The sequence below is a fragment of the Beta vulgaris genome, chromosome 9 (genome assembly GCF_026745355.1).
Source record: "Beta vulgaris subsp. vulgaris cultivar EL10 chromosome 9, EL10.2, whole genome shotgun sequence".
In the NCBI taxonomy this organism is placed as follows: Eukaryota; Viridiplantae; Streptophyta; class Magnoliopsida; order Caryophyllales; family Amaranthaceae; genus Beta; species Beta vulgaris.
Window position 1 is genome coordinate 38,429,116 of NC_079210.1, and position 23,940 is coordinate 38,453,055.

Here is a 23,940-nt window from a genome sequence, read left to right on the forward strand (position 1 = left end):
GGCCGGTGCGAAAATACTCCCCTGTCCATGTTTAGAGTTAACCATCAGAAAAGGGTTGACAGCTTTATTTAATCTTAATTTCCATGTCCTAAATTCCATGTCCTAAAGTAATATTAGCTTCGAGGGTGGTGATCGAGGGAGTGATATATAGATATGGTCGTAATCCGAATAAAAAACCAAGATAAACCTACATTGATCTTGCATGATGCATGCTATTTTGTTCATTTTTAGGTTATTATAAACCACAGCTCCCTGCTTTTATAAACAGCACTTCTCAGCATATCTTGAGAAGGCTATTCAATTGTCAATCACCAATACATTCTCATTATGGCTAACCAGCACTACTTCAGTTTTCACAAACTACATCATGTGCTGCAACTTCTTTTAGTTGGTGCACTAATGCTAAAATCACCTCCTGTCAGCGGATCTATCGAACCTATAAAGCCAGACTATGTTTTAGCTCCTCCCAGAGGAACTGTCAAAACTATTAAGGTATTGCCTGGTCGTATATATTAAACTGATTGTATGTTTCTTCAAAAACTTAAGTCACGCATATGTAAGTTGAAAATTACTGATTGTAGCATGCTTTTATTGTACTTTAAACAGGGCGACGATGGATATTTGGTTGATTGTGTTGATATGTACAAGCAGCCAGCTTTTGATAATCTTCTTCTGAAAGATCACAAGATACAGGTTTTGTGAAGAGCCCTTACTAACATGTTACAAAATTCTAAAAATGATGAAAATAAATACTATCTTGGGGGCTATTTGCAATTTTCATGCTCTCTTAAGTCCATATAAGTCGAAAAGGATTTACATACAAGTTCAATTCAAGTTAATAAAAGTATTTTGTACCTGAGGGCCGAGGGGGTTACTTGATGAGTTCATGTGAACGAAAATCGAGATTTGAAATTATGATCTTTATTTCAATTTTCTTGAGCTGTCTTTGTAATTACATGTGATAAAATTGTGACAGATGGAACCTAGTTCATCTCCCCAAAACATGAACCAAAACGACGCCTCACCAAATGAGTTCGTGCAACCTTGGCAGAAGAGCGGTTTATGCTCTAAAGGAACTGTTCCAATCTGGAGAAGGCGACTTCAAGGACAGTCTCATAAAATAAAAAAACAGTCTAATAATACGATTCAAGGCCCACACTTTGAGGCAAGTTACCACACACGAGCTATCTAATATAAGATACTATTTGTTATACATTGCTGATATGATGTTACTGAAATGTGAAATATATGTAGCTTGCCACGGTACGAGCTTTCCCGGCCACTGGTACCCGATTTTATGGAGGCAGTGCATCGATAAGTGTTTGGGATCCTGCCGTGTCTAGGCAAGATGATTATAGTGAATCCACAATGCTTGTCCAGCTAACTTCAGCATCTCTTCTAATGGCTGGTTGGATTGTGAGTATATCAAATTATTCAGCTTTTCCGCTGTCTTGAAATAAAAACAATAATAAATTGACATGAATAATTCCAAATTTCATCAATTCAGTAAAAATCACCCTTTTTTATTATTCTGGAATGATCTCAAATTTAGGAGGTCCTAAAATATTTAATCGGTCAAATTTCTTTTATACAGGCTTAAATTGTACTTATGTTACAAAAGGCAAGGAATATAATAGTTCGAATAACTTCGAAAAGGACCCAAAACTAATTGGGAGTCTTTGAAGATAGTTCACTTCAAAAAAAAGTTCATTTAGAGACGGACAAAATTCGTCCCTAAATAGGTCAAATCCGTCGCTATATGGGCTTAGAGACGGATTTAGAGACGGATATTGTCCCTCTCTAAAACCCGCCTCGTTGCTAATTCGAGTTAGCGACGGATTTTGAAAATCCGTCTCTAAAGTTTAGAGGCGGATTTGCAAAATCTTAGAGACGGATTTCCAAACTCCGTCTCTAAGCTTAAAATCCATCTCTAAATTCGCTGAAAATTTAAAAAATATATAAACGAAATTAACAGCAAGATAATTCCTAATATTATCATGATTATATTTAATCACCTATTATTACCTACCTAGTTCAAGTTGATCTCATTACCATTTTGGAATATCCCTCAAGTAAACCCTGTTCAGCTCTACAAGGGAAAGGATAAGAATAATCCACAGTTGCAAGAATCGCTGTTCGTAGGAATCGAACTTGTGACCTCAAAGAAACAAGAAGAAGCACCAACCAACTACACCAAATACAACTTGTATACTTCTCTACGTAATATGTAGAACAAATATTTGAGCCGGATTCAAAAATCCATCCCTAATTTAGAGACGGATTTTTAAATCCGTCCCTAATTTAAAGACGGATTTTTAAATCCGTCCCTAATTTAGAGACGGATTTTTAAATCCGTCCTTAATGTAGAGACGGATTTTCAAAATCAGTCCCTAAATTAAAGATGTGCAATAAAATAATCATATTTAAATTTAGAGACGGATTTTTAAAATCCGTACCTAAATTAGAGACGTATTTTAAAAATCTAGTCTCTAAATTAAAAAAGTGCAATGAAATATTTATATTTAAATTTAGAGACGGATTTTTAAATCCGTCTCTAACTTAGAGATGGATTTTTATAATCTGTCTCTAACTTAGAGACGTATTTTTAAAATCCGTCCCTAAATTAATGAAGCGCAATAAAATATTCATATTTTAATTTAGAGACGGATTTTTAGAACCCGTCCCTAAATTTAGAGACAGATTTTAAAAATCCGTCCCTAAATTAGAGACGGATTTTCAAAATCCTTCTCTAAATTAAATAAGTGCAATAAAATATTCATATTTAAATTTAGACACGGATTTAAAATATCCGTCCCTAAATTAGAGACGGATTTTTAAAATTCGTCTCTAATTTAGGGACGGATATTGATAATCCGTCCCTAAATTTAGAAACGGATTTAAAAATCCGTCTCGAATTCAGAGATGGACTTAAAAATCCGTCTCTAAATAAATTTAGAGACGGATTGTCCATATTCCGTCTCTAAATTAGAAACGGAAATATATCAGTCGCCAAAATTCCGTCGCTATATGAGCTTTTTTTTTGTAGTGGTTATTTAAAGTTGCACAAACTTTTATATGAGGCGGGCCACACCTTCAACTAATGTTATGGCCACCCCCCTTCCTTTCACTACCCTCCTCCCCTTCTTTCACGCCCCCCCCCCTTCTCTCATTTTTTTTCTTACTCTTTCTTTTTTTTCTCTTTGATGTCTCTCTCATATTTTTTTGCCTCATTTTCTCTCGCCTCTTATTTCCCCTATTTTCTCTCTCCTCTTATTTCTTCTAGAATTTTACCATTAACACATTGATAAATAGGGGTTACTTTTACTAATAGTATAGGTTACTTTTGTTATAACTAGGGGTTACTTTTACTGAAAATATATGTTACTTTTGTAATTGTAAGGGGGTTACTTTTGCTATAACTAGGGGTTACTTTTACTGAAAGTATAGGTTACTTTTTGTAACTGTAAGGGGGTTACTTTTACTATAACTAGGGGTTACTTTTACTGGAAGTGTAGGTTACTTTTTTGTAATATAATGGGCTACTTTTATTGAAATTAGGGGTTACTTTTTAATTATAAGGGGTTACTTCTACAATAAATAGAGGTTACTTTTTGTAATTATAAGAGGTTACTTTTGTAATCATAAAGGGTTACTTCTACAGTGAATAGGGGTTACTTTTTATAATTATAAGAAGTTAATTTTACTAAAACTAAGGGTTGTATTTTGTCACTATAAGAGGTTACTTTCCCCCCTCTTTCTATTCTCTTTTCCCCCTCTCTCTCCCCCTCTTCCTCCTCTGTACTTTCTGAAGTCGAAAGAATGGCTTCAAAAGAATGTGGGTAATGTTCGACATCAATGGCTTCGAAAGAATGTGGGGAATTTGACCCCCATAATTTGATGTTAAATTCGACGCAATCTCCCTCTTGGATGTTAATGGTGGTATCCGAGGAGAGAGAAAATGGGCTACTATATACTTCTGGGAAAAAGGGTTGTCGGGGAGTATGTACCGCCATGGATGACTTCGAAAGAATGTGGGGAATGTTCGACATCAATGGCTTCGAGAATGTGGGGAATTTGACCCCATAATTTGATGTTAAATTCGACGCAATCTCCTTCTTGGATGTTAATGGTGGTATCCGAGGAGAGAGAAAATGGGCTAATATATACTTCTCGGAAAAAAGGGTTGTCGGGGAGTATGTACCGTCATGGATGACGTCGTTGTTGATGTTGAGTTTTGCGATGATGATGATGATGCTGAAGAAATCGAAGATTTGAGGAAAGAGGAGGGATGAGGGAGGAAGGAGGATGGAGGATGGGGATGGCTTGTGAGTTGTGACGCGCGCAGCCACACGGTATTCTTTCCGTGTGGCCTGTGCTACAGAAAACGCTTTGTTAAAGTTGAAAGTTTCGAAGATTTTAGAAAGTTGAAATTATTCGTGTCAATTATAATATTTTAATAATATTAACCATTATTTACTATATGCGATTATACATATCCTGAATATATAAATATATGTGCAGGTCTTTCCCGAGCGATATAATGACCTCAGACCAAGGCTCTTCATATACTTCACGGTATTACAAATTAATTCTCTTTATAAAACTCCTGTATATTCATACGATATCTTTCACATTCAAATCGCGAAACACGAGATTTAAGCTCATGATAATGCACTTTATCTTAGTTTCCCTTGAGAAGTAACACTGAATAATTTACCAAAACTGAACAGACTGACAATACGAGCTGCTGGGACTTAGATTGTAACGGATTTGTGCAAGTCAACAACATATATGCCCTCGGTAGCTTGATAAACGGAGTTTCAACCTTAGGTGATCACACTTATTATGCAATAAAGACAACTATTCATCAGGTATTGCACTTATATACTATAGTACTATGTTGTTAATACTTCCATAGTTCCATCATCTCATATTATATTTTATTTGCTAATAATACTTATGATAATCCAGGATCGAAAAACTAGAAATTGGTGGGTAAGTTTTGAGGACAATCCAATAGGATACTGGCCTGCCTCCCTATTCCCTGGCTTACCAGAAGGAGCTGAAATGTTACAATGGGGTGGTACAGTCTATGATTCAGTCGGCGAGGGTGCACACACACAAACTGATATGGGTAACGGATTGTTTCCTGATGTAAGGACGAACAAAGCTAGCGTAGTATGTTCGCTTCAGTACGTGGATGATTCGAACACGCTCCAGATTCCAGGCCTGTCAATTCTAGGTGTATTAGCAACTAAGCCTTTGTGTTACAATGTACAACTCATACCAGAGTTAGACCCTAACCTGGGACAGTGTTTCTTGTTTGGTGGCCCTGGTCGAAATCCACTGTGTCCTTGAGTAATTTTCTCTTTTGATGCTTGAAGTTTGGCTGTGTAATTTGCTCATCGATCGTGAGTCCTGTTTTGTAAACTGGTTTTGTTTTGAGAAGTGTGTGCACTGAAATTGTGAGTGAATAAATGATTACTTATAAACTAATGGTTGTCATATATACTTTCTTTGTTTTATATTACTTGAAACATTTATTTGAGGATGCTTCTTAATGCGTAATTTCCAATAAGTAAAAATTATTAAATTTGATAGTTTGAAACTAGATGTCAGCAAGATCTTATATGATTATATTTTTTTCTTATCTAGAACTAACAAAATACCGACAAATAGAATATTGTATGAATAGTATAACGGTCAAAATGTTTCAAATATATTGAAATGGAAGAAGTGTTTCCCTTGTTTCATAGCATATTTAAACTTTATCTTTTCACGCTTGCCAACGTACACTAATATCCTTAAATTTGCATTTATAAAGATTACAAATATTTGATATTCTTAAAGTACATATCGAGAACAACATCTAACATGACTATATTTTTCCTTACACATTAACTATAAATGATAGTCAAACAAAAAGTTGTGAATCGTGTCAAAAAGTGCAACCATTAAAAAGAAACAGAGGAAGTACTTATTTGGCGGCGATGAGCCAGCTTATTTGACAATGCAAGGAAAAGATATACTGCATATTTTTTGTGGTTGACAATTGATTTTTTTTGGGAAAAATTGACAAGAATAATCCAAACTATCACCGTTTTGTTCAAAATAACAACTATGGGTTATTCTAGAATAATCCAAACTAATGGGAGTATGTTCTCAAAATAATCCAAACTTTTAATTATCCTATATATAATAAACCCAAAAGGGATCATTTAAGGCAAGAAAAATAAAGTTTGGATTATTTTGGGAAGGTACCCCAAATAGTTTGGATTATTCTAGAATAACCCAAAGTTCGGATTATTTTGAGCGAACCGGTCATAGTTGGGATTATTTCTGTCAATTTTTCATTTTTTTTGTTCCAAATAAAAGTTGTAGCTTAACATGGTGATTTGATAATGACTTGTATATTGGGAATTAGTTAAAAGATTAAAACCTCTTTAAAAAAAATATTCTCAATTTTACTGGTAATAGAATTTTTTTCAAAGCAATGTCAGATCACAAAATGATGACAAAACATATTCTTAATTATATGAGTAACAGAAGAGTCATATATAATTGTTATATCACTAAAAACTTACATGACACCATATATAGTATGTGTTGGAACACAAGGTGACACTCAAGAAAGGGGGGGTGTTGAATTGAGTGACGAAATCTAATCGATTTTCGCAAAATCTCTGTTATAGCACTGTGCCTGGCACTATGCCAAACACTCGTAAATCGCTGATTTGAGTTTTTGCGAACATTAAACTAAAAACTATATTAAATCAATACTCAAACTCAAGATATAACGTGGTTCAATCTCACCTCTGAGATCTACGTCCACAGGAAACAAAACTCTTTTATTTCTTTAACTCCTAAAATATCAACCTCTTGATACAATAAGAATTCTCTCATTACTAACCCTAGTAGCGATCCCCAACACTTAACTCTAAGTGTTGACACTCTTTATAATGGTGAAATTACATAAAGAAAACAATCCTCAATTATGTGTGCTTCTTAGTCAAGCAATTTCGAGGACAATTACAATCGTATAATAGTTACTTGAAACTGACTCAAATAGTGCTATACTCAGTGCCGTAGGAAACTGTTTTCAGCTCTTAATATCTCCGATTTTTTTCTCTGAAAACCTGAGATTCAAAAGCGAATTATAAAACCCTTTTATAGTACATGGTTTGGACGACCATCCATCAAAGATATCTTCATCTTTTAATCCTTAGTTTAAGGGATAAAACTCTCTTTTTAGAAAAACAAACTTTATCTTTTTTCATCTTTATCTTTAATCTCAAAAAGATAAGTTTTCCATAGTAGATTTTATTTTCATCTCAAATTATGTTTTTATCAAAAAGTATTTTCCAAAATCTATTTTATAAAATCTGAATTTTTGTAAAAGACGTTTTAGTAAAACTCGGTTTTATGAAAATCTTTTACTATAAAATACATTTTTATGAAAATCTTTTATAATACACGTTTTTTTATTTAACCCTTTTGTTTTATTTCGAAAACTAATTTCCTTTTTACATAGACATATAATATTAATATAATTATTTATTTCCTTAACTCTAAGAAAATAATAATTACACTAATTTTATATTTCTATATTTAGCACATAGCATGTCACCTAGTTCAAGCATATTACATTTGTACACAAAGTAACTATACTAAGGAACATATAAACTTGGACTTCATTCTTGATTCTTCTTTTCCTCAAAGTCTTCATTTATTAATTCCTTTTTTCATGCATCTGTTGCAACTGTTACACACTTTCATACTATAACATATTATATTAATTTTCATCATCAAAACATAACATGTACATGCACAACAGTATGCATTTTGAGAAAGATAGGGGGACAAGTTGCGATCTATGGGTGTATTGCAAAAAGAAATTATCATGTTATTTTTTAGATTATCTCTTAAATTATCTTTTATTTTGTAATGTGAAAGCTTGTGATAAGTTCATTAATATGTTTTTTGATCGGATTAAATAAACGTCATTGATATGATGGCTTGTCGGTTAGATAACATATACTTGCAACACTTCTTTTAAGTGAAATTGACGTTATAATTGCACGCAAACCGCGTATAAAATAATGAAAATTTAGTTGTGTGCCAATTAACTATTTTTCTCTTCGCACCTCTCTCGTCTTTTAATCAGTGTGTGAACCTAGTTTTTTGCAATTTGAAAAAAACGAGGAAACTATTAATACTCAATCTACTAGCATTTGCTAATTGTTTTCCATACAAAACGTTGCTCGAGTGTAGAGGCGGATCCGGACTTTTTGGTTTGGGGGGTTTCACCAGTATAACAGATCAATTACTAACTCACATAAACTAATAAGTAGTCTGCAATACGTCTACCACACTGAATCATCAATCATTTATCGCAAATATTGGCGATAACATTCTATATTTGACATCATGAAGCTCAATATTAATAACGCTACACTACTATTTTCTCCGTTTCATAATACTTGCTACATATAGATAAAGTGAGGAGCTTTCAAGAAGATAGAAAGAGAAAGTGGGAGACTTATAACAGTATTATAAAACAGAAGAAGTTTCCAAAATATTGAATTTTTATAATTATGAGGACTTAAGAATGGATTTTGAAACTAAATAATGATTAAAGTTGGATCTTCTTTATATAAAAATATTTAAGTGATTCCTTATACTCTAAAGATAAACCTAAGAAATCAAAACGATATTTTCTAAGTTGACCAAAAGACATAAGAAGATAGATGGATAATTTTAAAAACAAGAAAAAAAAAAACTGGAAGAAGAAATAAATGTAAAAATGAGAAAAGAAATAACAAGGTAATTAATGAACCCATTAAAAAAAAAAAAAAAAGACAAGAAGGCAGATTTGAACTCAGGTCATAGAGTACTTGTCGTGGAATAAAGACTAGCACTTTCCACTACCATGAAGCCACTTCCTTAAGTATGTACTCCTTGTGTTTTTTTATCATTCTTATTTAGAATCTTGACACTATTAATATTCAATCTTTATAATTTTAACTCATATATAATGAAATATATTTAAGTTCAAAGATGTGCATTGATAGATGCGTACATAAAAGTGAGAAAGATAAAAAACAGAGGGAGTATTATTTATGCGGGCATTAAATTTTAATTGTTAAACAAAACTGGGCGGAAAAGCCCAAAACATAAACTCTTTTTTTTTGGGGGGGGGGGGAGGTGGGCCACCCAGGCCCTTTACTAGATCCGCCTCTGCGTGCACAAACCCACCCTCCCCGCTCCCCTCCACCCTCCACCCTCCACTTCCCACCCCTCCCCCCTCCCTACACACCCGTCCCCCTCTTTTTCCCTCTTTTTTTCAGCCTTTATATTTCCTGATTTCACTTACATGAAAATTTATGCACAAATACACAATATTAAAAAATGACGCAAAATGGTAAAAATAGGCCTAAAATCACATTTACGTTCTCGAAATTCGACCAACAACAAACACAAGCCTAAAAATTTACTCACTAGTTATATTCTACTTATATTATCATGTTCAAAAAGAATTTGGGACTAAATGACTTGAGAAGTACAAATTGGACGTGAATTGACCAAAATAGGCCTAAAATCACATTTACGTTCCCGAAATTTCGACCAACAACAAATGCAAGCCTAAATATCTACACAGTACACTTGTTATATTATACCTCATATTATCATTTTCAAAAAGAATTTGGTGTTAAATAACTCGAGAAGTACAAAATTGGACGCGAATCGGTATGTTCCTGAAATTCGACCAACAACTAATGCAAAACTAAAAATCTATACATTAGTTACATTATACTCATATTATCATGTTCCGAAATAATTTGCGGTTAAATGACACGAGAAGTATAAATTGGACGCGAATCCACCAAAATAGGACCAAAATCACATTTATGCTCTCGAAATTCGACCAACAACTAATGTAAACCTAAAAATCTACAAATAGTTAACCTATACCTCATATTATCATGGTCAAAAATAATTTGGGGTTAAATGACGCGAGAAGTACAAATTTGACGCAAATCGACCAAAATAGGCCTAAAATCACATCTACGTTCTCAAAATTCGACAACAACAAATAGAAGCTTAAAAATCTACACACTGGTTACAAATGTGGAGAGTGAGGTCATTGGCAAGGCAAAGTCCATCTGGTGGTTGCGGCGGAGGTGGTTAGAACTGAGGTCAATGTGGAGAGTTAGGTCACATGGTAAGGGGATGCCCTTTAGATGGTAGCGGCGGTGGTCGTGCAAACTGTTATAAATGCGGAGAGCACTAGATGGGCATTCCAATTCCATGTGACCTCACTCTCGACATTTGAAACACTTCTACAACCACCGCCACCCCACTACACTTCCCCCTTGCCATGTAGGCCTACAATGACCTTTTTGTTCTCGAAATCAACCAACAACAAAATTAATCCTAAAAATATACACACTAGTTATATTATACCTCATATTATCTTGTTCAAAAAGAATATGGGATTAAATTTCTCGAGAAGTACGTATTGGACGCGAAAGTGCGAAAATAGGTGCAAAATAACCTTTTCGTTCTCGAAATTCGACCAACAACAAATGGAAGCCTAAAAATCTACACACTAGTTACAAATGTGGAGAGTGAGGTCACATGGCAAGAGAATGCCCATATGGTAGTAATGGCAGAGGTGGTGGGAACTGAGGCCAATGTGGAGAGTCAAGTCACATGGCAAGGGAATGCCCATTAGGTGGTAGTCATGGAAACTGTTATAAATGTGGAGAGCACCAGATGGACATTCCAATTCCATGTGACCTCACTCTCCACATTAACAATAGTTCCACAACCACCACCACCCCAACTACACTCCCCCCTTGCCATTTAGGCCTAAAATGACCTTTTCGTTCCCGAAATTCAAATTAGATAAGAGAAATAAGCAGAAAAAATCATCATATTAGTTACGAAGTGGACAAATTAGACATACCTGAGTATATGTCTCATGATTTATTGACCTTCCGCCGTTTCTTAGGATCTTCAACAACATATATCCCTTCTGTGTAATCTACACGCATATAGTTCTCCGACATATTCACATCATCTTCCATTCTATTTTTTCAAGATAGGTAAAAGTTGGGATGTCCTCAATGCATCATACTATTCCTCATCATCAACATCACCAATGCCGATGATACTCCTTTTGCCAGGTACAACAGTTGACCACTTATATTAGGAGGATCAATTACATAAAATACTTGCTTAACTTGTGATGCAAGTACAAATGGCTCATGTGTTTCACGTAGACGACCAAGGTCCACAAGAGTGAATCCGCAAGGATTATCTTTTTTTACGCAACATCGATTATCATCAAACCACTTGCAACACAAAAAGGAAAATATGAAAAATACAGTAGTCCAACTCCCATATTTCTTCAATTCGCCCATAATAATTGTTGTTAGCAAGTACATGCAACTATATCCTTCAAGCTTGCATATTATGTAGATGACGCCACAAGTGAAACACCACTATTTTATTGCGATGTCGACTTCAAATCTTGACGTTCAGTCCAAAACGTATACCCATTAATATTATAACCCTCATAAGAGCCTACAACTTTACGAGGACCAAGCATTAGTAGAGAAATGTCGATTTGCGTCGGACCTGAGACCCCTATTTGCGTCGGACTTGGGTCCGACGGCACAGGTCTCGACGCAAATGACCTATCACTGATCTGCGTCGTATACAGAAACGACGCAGATCTTTAACTATTTGCGTCGCACGTTATATATGGTGCGACGCAAATGGCTTTCCCAGACCTAGATAGAAGGGGAATTTGCGTCGCACATAGCACAGGGTGCGACGCAAATCAGGCATCTGCGTCGCACCATCAGCCATGTGCGACGCAAATCAGGCAAGAACAGAAAGTGCAAAGACACAAAGTGCGACGCACACAAAAGGCAGGTCAACAATTAAAAAAACTGAAATGAGCGACGAACAAAACAAAACAAGACAAATTCTTATTACCATATCCAAAGAGATACATTTCTCATTATGAGTAAAAGAACATTCAGATCTTTTTATAATACATTTCTCATTATGAGTACAAGAAATTAAGATCTTCAAAAAAAATAAAGAATGAACGATTACAGAAATTACAGAACTTCAAAAAATAAAATTACAGAATTGAAAAAAAAAAACAAAATAAAGTTCAGATCTTCATATTCAATCCTTTTGATAACCTGAGAATCAACTGCAAGTTCGACTCAAATGAATTAAACTCTAAAATTGATAGAAATTGAATCAAAAATTCAAAATTAGTAACCAATGGTAACTTACCACTAGAGATTTGTAAACCGCAAACATCAGATTTCGTTGCACTCGCCGGAGGTCTAGTATCGATCGTCGCACTCGACGGAGGTTCGCCGCAAAACAACCGAATTCGCCAATGAGAGAAGCGAAAGAGATCCCAGAGCCGCCGAATTCTCCAACGAGAGAGATGCGAAGCCGCCGACAACGACGTTGTGCGGATGGTGGCCGGCAATCATGATGTGCGAATGGTGGCCGGCGACAACGACGATATGCGGATGGTGGCCGGCGATTTAGATTTATTTTGTTTTCTTTATTTTTTATTTTTTTTGTAGTTAAATTTTATAGTTAAATTTTTGACGACTTGGATGGTTGATATTTTAGTTTTTTTTTGAATTTTTTTATATTTATTTGTTAAGAATCAATACACAAGCACCTCGAGGCTGGTCCTGGAAAACTTCTTGTCTGCTAAATGCTAGTTCTTTTGAATTTTTATCAACCATGGAGAATCTCCACGGCTTGTTGATAAAGCTAGCGTCTGCTGGTTCTATAGACAACATATGCCAGCAGCAGTGGTATTGAAAGAGTATAAACTGGGAAATGCAACAATGGATTCATTTCATAAGCTTTCACCAGCGTTTTGCAACTCTGCAACAAAAACAAACATATTCAGAGAAAATACAATGTTAGCATTTCTAAGTTTTTGTTATTTTTTAATTTGTGTATTTTATTTTCAGCTTACATTTCAGTTTATTAATTTTTTTAGTTTCTGATCTTTTAGTTTTAATTTGTCTTTTTGTCTTTTCATTTCAGTTTTTTCATTTTTTTACTTTATTTTTCTCAGATTTGTAATAGTGGATTGTTGTAACTATATTTATATTATAGTTGTCTTATAACTATAAAAAATTTACGTCCAGAGAAATGAAAAAAAAAAAATTATTTTACCTACCTTGGGTCTATTGCTGCGGTTTTGTGAAGAAACCGCAACAATAGACCAATATTTTTAATATTAAAAAAATATATATCGCTGCGGTTTCGGGTAGAAACCGCAGCAATAACTTGACCTATTGCTGCGGTTTAAAACCGCAGCAATATAATTATTACCTATTGCTGCCCCCTTAATTGCTGCGCGCCCAAATCCGCCACAATATGCCACTTTATAACCGCAGCAAATAGCATTTATTCTACTAGTGTTCATATGTTCATCTAAATAAGGATAGATAGTTGATATGTGATGCAAATAAGTGAGTGTTTGTACGCTTCTGTATAGAAGGTGAGATCAATTTAGAACCAATTGTACTCTTACCCTCAAGGTTACCCTCATGGCGAGATGTCGGTTTCCCAACAGGATTAACACTAGCAAAATACTCAGCCAAAAAATTGTTGACTTCTTCACCCACTTGAATTATACTACCATCTAGTTGCATACGATTTTCGAACTTTATCCTTCAAAGTACGTACCCATATAACACCACCGCAAAAACACTGTACCACACAACTTAATTTCTCGAACTAAATGGACAATCAGATGGACCATAATGTCGAAGAATGCGGGGAAAAAAACATCTCAAATTTGCATAGATTTCGGCCTGCAAGGAATCGAAAGTCGACGAATCTAGGATTTCGCTGCATATTGTATGGAAAAATGAACAAGTTCTGTGATTATGTGCCTCACATGCTTTGGAAGTATCCCACGAATTGCAATCGGTAAAATACTTGCATCATGACATGACAATGTGAGATTTCATACTCGATAACTTCAACTCACCATTTAAGGTAACAAATGCCTTCATAGTCGATGAGTAGCCAGTTGGACCTTAATTCCATAAATCGACTTACAAAAAATCCGTTCTCTTTTCTCAACATCGTGTAGCAAGCGGTGGCAAATAATTCTTCTCCGAATCCTCCACCTTATTTTTTTTTCCAGAGTTTCCTGATCAACCATTTCCTCCACTACTGTCTTCTTCCTTCCGTCCCTTTTCTGAGCCCACAAATCTGGTCGAAGTCCCTGTTTTTCCAAGTAAAGTCGTGACGCCTTAAATCTTTTGTCTTGTCCGGAATATTCATAAGTGTCACAAGAATAGATTGACAAACTTCTTTCTATGTGCATGATATCCAAACAATTCTGACCTTAGAGCTTTCCAATATGGGAGTTTTTAAAAAATGGACTCCTTTTTCCATAATCTTGTAGGTCATCAACCTCACTGCATGTTTACCAAAGATATTTTCAATGCCTTACCAGATTATAAACTTCAGTACCAGTTAATGGTCTACAGCAACTTCTTCTTCAACCGTCCCATCGAATGCCTTCTTCTTAAACCGATAGGGATGTCGCGTCTGAGGAGCCTTGTGTGCGCATATAACATGTTTGCAGCCTTAAGGTGTGTAGATTTCATGTCATCTAACAAATGGGCAGGTTGTTTTCCTTTAGTCTTATACCCATATAAGTTCCCATAAGCTGGATAATCGTTCATAGTACAAAAAGCATGGACGCAGAGTGAACATCTCATTAGCATACCATCAAATACTAACACTCCTTCGTTCCACTCTTCTGTAAATCTTCAACAAGCGGTTGAGATATAACCTATGTCTTTCAGGTTGTGTGGCCCGATATAAGAAGCAATAACATGATGTACTTGCGTTTCATGCACAACCAAGGAGGCAAGTTATAAACCACTAAAACTACTGGACACGTACTATGCTGAGAACTAAGCACTAGGGAAAAAAAAGGAAGGGTTGCGCTGGAAGGGTTGCGCTGGAAGGGCTGCGTTTTTAAAGAAAACCACAGCCCTTTTAGTGAAGGGCTGCGGTGTTTTAAAAAACGCAACCCTTATTAGCTTTTTTTAAAAACAATTTTGAAAAGAATTAAGCGCGGGCTTACCATATTAAGCGGGCTCATTCTCCTCTCCCTCTATCACTTCCTTCCTTCTCTCTTCTCTCTCACCCTCCTTCACTCCTCTGCTGGCCCATTTTTTTTCTCTCTCTCTCTCTCCTCTTCTCTTCAAATTCTAACCTAAAAATACCTCACGGATCTTCACGGCTCAATCTTAATTCAATTCGTCTTTTCAATCTAGCTTCAACGCTCTTCGGTGGAGATTTTAGTTCTTTTCAATTCGTCTTTTATCTCTCTCTTAAACAAACAAAAACCTCCGTTCGTCGTTCGTTCCTTCTCCGTTCGTCATTCGTCGTTATCAAAGTTTCACCCTCCGACGTCGTAATTTCGTTGACCTGTGCTGCCTTGCCGTGCCGTTCCTCGTCCGTCGTTCCTTCTCTGTTAGTCGAACTCCGCTTAAGCAACGACAGCAACAACAAGCATGATTGTCTTTTGTTCGTTGGTCGAACTCCGTCGTTCGTTCGTTGAGAGTAACTTCAGATCAATAATTTTTCTCTTTTTTATTTTCGCTTTTTTTTTTGTTCATTTTCGTTTATTTTTTTTCATTTTTTGTTCATTTTTTTTCATTTTTTTTTCATTTTTGTTCATTTTTTTTTATCGTCGTTCCCTTTTTTTTCTATTTCCGTTCGTTTTTTTTTTTCATTTCAGCACTTTTTCCGTTCGTCAATTGTCCCATGTATATATGAGCTTGGATTCAGAATAGTTTTCATTATTCTTCCAGCTGTAATCTTTGTTTGTGCAAGATTAGCAGATATTATTGTATCACGAAACTCTAAAACTCATAATTTTTAGCAGGCAGAAAATTTTTTTTTTTATTGTTTTAGGGTCAAAAGGGCTGCGGTTATGGTCAAAATCGCAGCCCTTTGTACAAAGAAAGGTTGTGTTTGAGGCCCAAAACTGTAGCCCTTTGTACAAAGAAGGGTTGCATTTAAGGCCCAAAACCGCAGTTTTTGGGCCTCAGCCGCAGCCCTTCGTTGTGAAGGGCTGCAGTTTAAAAACGCAGCCCTTCACTAAAAACGCAGTCCTTAGGGTTGTTTTAATCGCATATAGTGGCAGGAGGGCGAACACTAGGGATGATAGTGGGGTGGGTCAAGTAGGAGACCCGCCCCATCCCCGCCCAAGTGAGGCGAGGATGGGTCTAGGTTTGGCGGGAATGGCCTGGGGCGGGGATGGGGATTAAAATCCTACCCGCAATGGGTGGTGGAGCGGGTATGGATTTTATGGTATGTCCACCACAACCCCGCCCGCCCTACATATATGATTAAAATTCTATTTATATACTTATATTATTAATAATTTTATCTTGCAAAATATAAATATATGGGTATGACATAGGTACGAACCGGGTGCGGATACGAGGACCAAGCACTAGTAGAGAAATGTCGATTTGCGTCGGACCTGAGACCCCTATTTGCATCGGACTTGGGTCCGACGGCACAGGTTTCGACGCAAATGACCTATCACTGATCTGCGTCGTATACAGAAACGACGCAGATCTTTAACTATTTGCGTCGCACGTTATATATGGTGCGACGCAAATGGCTTTCCCAGACCTAGATAGAAGGGAATTTGCGTCGCACATAGCACAGGGTGCGATGCAAATCAGGCATCTGCGTCGCACCATCAGCTATGTGCGACGCAAATCAGGCAAGAACAGAAAGTGCAAAGACACAAAGTGCGACGCACACAAAAGGCAGGTCAACAATTAAAAAAACTGAAATGAGCGACGAACAAAACAAAACAAGACAAATTCTTATTACCATATCCAAAGAGATACATTTCTCATTATGAGTAAAAGAAAATTCAGATCTTTTTATAATACATTTCTCATTATGAGTACAAGAAATTAAGATCTTCAAAAAAAATAATGAATGAACGATTACAGAAATTACATAACTTCAAAAAATAAAATTACAGAATTGAAAAAAAAAACAAAATAAAGTTCAGATCTTCATCTTCAATCCTTTTGATAACCTGAGAATCAACTGCAAGTTCGACTCAAATGAATTAAACTCTAAAATTGATAGAAATTGAATCAAAAATTCAAAATTAGTAACCAATGGTAACTTACCACTGGAGATTTGTAAACCGCAAACATCAGATTTCGTTGCACTCGCCGGAGGTCGAGTATCGATCGTCGCACTCGACGGAGGTTCGCCGCAAAACAGCCGAATTCGCCAATGAGAGAAGCGAAAGAGATCCCAGAGCCGCCGAATTCTCCAACGAGAGAGATGCGAAGCCGCCGAATTCGCCAACGAGAGAGATGCGAAGCCGCTGAATTCGCCAACGAGAGAGATGCGAAAGAGAGATGACAGATGAAGGTGAGAAAATGAGAGATAGCAGAAGGAGAGATAGCAGAAGGAGAGATGCGAAGGAGGTTTGAATGAGAGTGAGAGAGATGAAGGAGAGAGGGTTCGGAAAACGGCTGAAATGGGTTGTAAGCTAAACCCTAAAATGCGCCTCTTTTAAATATGGGTAACCCATGATTTGCGTCGTGTGGTATGGCCCATACGACGCAAATCATAGCCCAAATTTATTAAATTCCAATATGCGTCGCACACACACGATAATCCGACGCACATTGTACCCATGTTGTGCGTCGCACCCTCCTCTCATGCGACGCAAATTAGCAATGTGCGTCACATGAGAGGAGGGTGCGACGCACATAACGCGCACCTGCTGGAGATATTGTTGTGATTTGCGTCGCACAGCTCCCCAAATTCGGCGCAAATCCGAACTGTGCGTCGTGTCCGTGCCTGTGCGACGCAAATGGGGGGACGCAAATCGTCCTTTTTCTAGTAGTGAAGTGCTAATCACTTGACAGTTTCAGAAATACTTTCATTCAAATCATTCACTACTCGTTTATGAAACTAATCAATGAACGTCCTATTACGCATTTGAGTCAATGTCTTTATTCCTTTTCCAGGGTTGCTAACACTTTTCTTCGAACTGCAGTTCACAACTCTTCGCAGCGATTTATTGTGTTCGCACGCAACGATTTATTCGAACTGCACGTGCGACAAAGTTTCTGTTGGTGGCCGGCGACAACGACGTTGTGCGGATGGTGGCCGGCAATCATGATGTGCGAATGGTGGCCGACGACAACGACGATATGCGGATGGTGGCCGGCGATTTAGATTTATTTTGTTTTCTTTATTTTTTATTTTTTTTGTAGTTAAATTTTATAGTTAAATTTTTGACGACTTGGATGGTTGATATTTTAGTTTTTTTTTGAATTTTTTTATATTTATTTGTTAAGAATCAATACACAAGCACCTCGAGGCTGGTCCTGGAAACTTCTTGTCTGCTAAATGCTAGTTCTTTTGAATTTTTATCAACCATGGAGAATCTCCACGGCTTGTTGATAAAGCTAGCGTCTGCTGGTTCTATAGACAACATATGCCAGCAGCAGTTGAGTAAGAAGGTATAAACTGGGAAATGCAACAATGGATTCATTTCATAAGCTTTCACCAGCGTTTTGCAACTCTGCAACAAAAACATACATATTCAGAGAAAATACAATGTTAGCGTTTCTAAGTTTTTGTTATTTTTTAATTTGTGCATTTTATTTTCAGCTTACATTTCAGTTTATTAATTTTTTTAGTTTCTGATCTTTTAGTTTTAATTTGTCTTTTTGTCTTTTCATTTCAGTTTTTTCATTTTTTTACTTTATTTTTCTCAGATTTGTAATAGTGGATTGTTGTAACTATATTTATATTATAATTGTCTTATAACTATAATAAATTTACGTCCAGAATGAAAAAAAAAAAAAATTATTTTACCTACCTTGGGTCTATTGCTGCGGTTTTGTGAAGAAACCGCAACAATAGACCAATATTTTTAATATTAAAAAAATACATATCGTTGCGGTTTCGGGTAGAAACCGCAGCAATAACTTGACCTATTGCTGCGGTTTAAAACCGCAGCAATATAATTATTACCTATTGCTGCCCCCTTAATTGCTGCGCGCCCAAATCCGCCGCAATATGCCACTTTTTAACCGCAGCAAATAGCATTTATTCTACTAGTGTTCATATGTTCATCTAAATAAGGATAGATAGTTGATATGTGATGCAAATAAGTGAGTGTTTGTACGCTTCTGTATAGAAGGTGAGATCAATTTAGAACCAATTGTACTCTTACCCTCAAGGTTACCCTCATGGCGAGATGTCGGTTTCCCAACAGGATTAACACTAGCAAAATACTCAGCCAAAAATTGTTGACTTCTTCACCCACTTGAATTATACTACCATCTAGTTGCATACGATTTTCGAACTTTATCCTTCAAAGTACGTACCCATATAGCACCACCGCAAAAACACTGTACCACACAACTTAATTTCTCGAACTAAATGGACAATCAGATGGACCATAATGTCGAAGAATGCGGGGAAAAAAACATCTCAAATTTGCATAGATTTCGGCCTGCAAGGAATCGAAAGTCGACGAATCTAGGATTTCGCTGCATATTGTATGGAAAAATGAACAAAGTTCTGTGATTATGTGCCTCACATGCTTTGGAAGTATCCCACGAATTGCAATCGGTAAAAATACTTGCATCATGACATGACAATTGTGAGATTTCATACTCGATAACTTTAACTCACCATTTAAGGTAACAAATTGCTTCATAGTCGATGAGTAGCCAGTTGGAGCCTTAATTCCATAAAACGACTTACAAAAAATCCGTTTCTCTTTTCTCAACATCGTGTAGCAAGCCGGTGGCAAATAATTCTTCTCCGAATCCTCCACCTTATGTTTTTTTCCAGAGTTTCCTGATCAACCATTTCCTCCACTACTGTCTTCTTCCTTCCGTCCCTTTTCTGAGCCCACAAATCTGGTCGAAGCCCGTGTTTTTCCAAGTAAAGTCGTGACGCCTTAATATCTTTTGTCTTGTCCGGAATATTCATAAATGTCACAAGAATAGATTGACAAACGTTCTTTTCTATGTGCATAATATCCAAACAATATCTGACCTGTAGAGCTTTCCAATATGGGAGTTTTTAAAAAATCGACTCCTTTTTCCATAATCTTGTAGGTCCATCGACCTCACTCGCATGTTTACCAAAGATTATTTCAATGCCGTTAACCAGATTATGAACTTCAGTACCAGTTAATGGTCTACCAGCAACTTCCTCTTCAATCGTCCCATCGAATGCCTTCTTCTTAAACTGATAGGGATGATCGCGTCTGAGGAGCCTTTGTGTACGCATATAGACTTGTTTGCAGCACTTAAGGTGTGTAGACTTCATGTCATCTACACAAATTGGGCACGGTTGTTTTCTTCTAGTCTTATACCCATATAAGTTCCCATAAGCTAGATAATCGTTCATAGTACACAAAAGCATGGCATGCAGAGTGAACATCTCATTAGCATACACATCAAATACTAACACTCTTTCGTTCCACGTCTTCTGTAAATCTTCAACAAGCGGTTGGAGATATAGACCTATGTCATTTTCAGGTTGTGTCGGCTCCGATATAAGAAGCAATAACATGATGTACTTGCGTTTCATGCACAACCAAGGAGGCAAGTTATAAACCACTAAAACTACTGGACACGTACTATGCTGAGAACTAAGCACTAGGAAAAAAAAAGGAAGGGTTGCGCTGGAAGGGCTACGTTTTTAAAGAAAACCACAGCCCTTTTAGTGAAGGGCTGCGGTGTTTTAAAAAACGCAACCCTTATTAGCTTTTTTTAAAAGCAATTTTGAAAAGAATTAAGCGCGGGCTTACCATATTAAGCGGGCTCATTCTCCTCTCCCTCTATCACTTCCTTCCTTCTCTCTTCTCTCTCACCCTCCTTTACTCCTCTGCTGGCCCATTTTTTCTCTCTCTCTCTCTCCTCTTCTCTTCAAATTCTAACCTAAAAATACCTCACGGATCTTCACGGCTCAATCTTCACGAATCTTCACGGCTCAATCTTAATTCAATTCGTCTTTCCAATCTAGCTTCAACGCTCTTTGGTGGAGATTTTAGTTCTTTTCAATTCGTCTTTTATCTCTCTCTTAAACAAACAAAAACCTCCGTTCGTCGTTCGTTCCTTCTCCGTTCGTCGTTCGTCGTTATCAAAGTTTCACCCTCCGACGTCGGAATTTCGTTGACCTGTGCCGCCTTGCTGTGTCCTTCCTCGTCCGTCGTTCCTTCTCTGTTAGTCGAACTCCGCTTAAGCAACGACAGCAACAACAAGCATGATTGTCTTTTGTTCGTTGGTCGAACTCCGTCGTTCGTTCGTTGACAGTAACTTCAGATCTATAATTTTTCTCTTTTTTATTTTCGCTTTTTTTTTTGTTTATTTTCGTTTATTTTTTTCAATTTTTGTTCATTTTTTTCATTTTTTTTTCATTTTTGTTCATTTTTTTTTATCGTTGTTCCCTTTTTTTTCTATTTCCGTTCGTTTTTTTTATTTTTTTATTTCAGCACTTTTTCCGTTCGTCAATTGTCCCATGTATATATGAGCTTGGATTCAGATTAATTTTCATTATTCTTCCAGCTGTAATCTTTGTTTGTGCAAGATTAGCAGATATTATTGTATCACGAAACTCTAAAACTCGTAATTTTTAGCAGGCAAATTTTTTTTTTTTTTATTGTTTTAGGGTCAAAAGGGCTGCGGTTATGGTCAAAATCGTAGCCCTTTGTACAAAGAAAGGTTGTGTTTGAGGCCCAAAACTGCAGCCCTTTGTACAAAGAAGGGTTGCATTTAAGGCCCAAAACCGCAGTTTTTGGGCCTCAGCCGCAGCCCTTCGTTGTGAAGGGCTGCGGTTTAAAAACGCAGCCCTTCACTAAAAACGCAGCCCTTAGGGTTGTTTTAATCGCATGTAGTGGCAGGAGGGCGAACACTAGGGATGATAGTGGGGTGGGTCAAGTAGGAGACCCGCCCCATCCCCGCCCAAGTGAGGCGAGGATGGGTCTAGGTTTGGCGGCAATGGCCTGGGGCGGGGATGGGGATTAAAATCCTACCCGCAATGGGTGGTGAAGCGGGTATGGATTTTATGGTATGTCCACCACAACCCCGCCCGCCCTACATATATGATTAAAATTCTATTTATATACTTATATTATTAATAATTTTATCTTGCAAAATATAAATATATGGGTATGACATAGGTACGAACCGGGTGCGGATACCCATGCGGGTGGTGGGGGTAGGGATGAAGTGGTTTCGACACGGGTATGAAGCGGGTGCGGGTACCTATGCGCGTGGTGGGGCGGGGATGGGTCTGAAATTTTCCCCCGCAATGGGTGGTGGGGCGGGGATGAGGATTGGAATTTTATGCGCGTGCGGGTGTGGAGGTAACATCTCCGCACCCGCCCCGCCCAATTGCCATCCCCGAACGCTAAGACTGAACTTGAATTCCAAAATAATTGTCGTGGTAGCCCTTTTGTGAATATGTCAGCAAACTTATACCAAGTAGGGACATATAAAATGCGTACTTGACCAATGCCAACCTTTTCTGAACAGAATGAAATCCAACTCCACATGTTTGGTGTGTCGGTGTTGTACGAAATTACGAGAACGATAAATAGTACTGACATTATCACAATAAATAAGGGTTGCGTGTCGAAGGTGACAATGTAACTCCAAAAGAAGTATACGCAACCAAGAGGCTTAGGCAACAACATTGGCGACGCCTCGATACTCTACCTCTGAACTAGATCTAGATAATTAAGGTGGATTGTCGCCTAGACTATCAGGAAATTAAACTGTCGCCAAGAAAACAATAATAACCCAAAGTAGAATGACAATTACATGGACAACCACCCCAATATGCATCAGTAAGTGATCAAACGCAAGTGAGAAGTAGGATATACCTCTATAGTAGTCGACTCCCCATCAGACATGAGGGCCCGCACTACACTCTCTACCTCGTCCAAATCTATGGACGGTATCTTCTCTTCTACCCTTGACGGCTCTATTGTAGCCTCACCTTCCTCTACTGTCCCTACTGACCTAGAAGACGAGGGATCGGTTGGGGGGGACAGCAGTGGTGAGTGCTCGGCAAATCCCACCATAGTTCCATATTGGCTGTAGATTGGCACCCTTACGGAGTTTCCATGCGCCACTACTGAGCCAAGAGGAGAGGTGCGCAATGCCGGCTCCTCGTTAATTCTACCAGATGTACTACATTCATGACGATTCTTGGTCCTACGCTCACTAATGATATCTACTATCGGTGAATTTAGAGAGGTTACATGACTAGATGAAGTACTATCAGAATTAAAGTCACTATATGTCATGGAGGAAGGGCTTCCAGAGATATTTTGTGAATCATAATTTGGAGACATGATTATAATTCAAGACGGTATGAAAGATTGCAAGATATTTTGAAGAAATACCTGGAAGCAAGATGTTGAAGAAAATATAAGCTGAGTTTCGATTGTACGCGAAAGCCGGAAAGGAAGATGCAATCAAGTTTGTCAAGAAAAGGAAGATCAGTCTAGAGAGAGAAAGCTCGTTATGAGATTGAGAGCAAATGAAGAGCAATGTGAAATGAGGAGCGGAAGTCACCCCACAACTATTTATAGGAAAACTCACGGCTTGGATTAGGCGACTCTTCGTCTTCCCAACCTTGATCACGCCACGTGTTATGAAACACGGAAACAGCTGTGAAGCAGTTGCTCATAATGGCTTTGAACCATTCACGCGCATTGATGCAATAATTGGCATTCTAAGGTGACGATTAATATTCCCGTGCGAATTCATATTATATATATCATTGATGGCTTAGCATCGATAAGCAGGGTACATCTTTACCAGA

At 37.3% G+C, this 23,940-nt stretch overlaps 1 protein-coding gene across 1 annotated transcript; it reads left to right on the forward strand.

Annotated features, from left to right (window-relative positions):
- The first annotated feature begins 399 nt into the window (after positions 1-399).
- LOC104903705 (hypothetical protein) lies at positions 400-5,358 on the forward strand. Its single transcript, XM_048637127.1, has 6 exons — positions 400-492; positions 607-693; positions 977-1,165; positions 1,255-1,416; positions 4,731-4,871; positions 4,972-5,358. The coding sequence occupies exons 1-6, from the start codon at positions 400-402 to the stop codon at positions 5,356-5,358; spliced, it is 1,059 nt and encodes a 352-aa protein (XP_048493084.1).
- Positions 5,359-23,940: the final 18,582 nt, after the last annotated feature.

Coding starts and splice junctions, on each gene's coding strand:
- LOC104903705 (XM_048637127.1), top strand. CDS start 400: ATGCTAAAATCACCTCCTGTCAGCGGATCTATCGAACCTATAAAGCCA. Junction 1,417..4,730: donor TTCTAATGGCTGGTTGGATT/GTGAGTATATCA, acceptor AAAACTGAACAG/ACTGACAATACGAGCTGCTG. Junction 4,872..4,971: donor TAAAGACAACTATTCATCAG/GTATTGCACTTA, acceptor ATGATAATCCAG/GATCGAAAAACTAGAAATTG.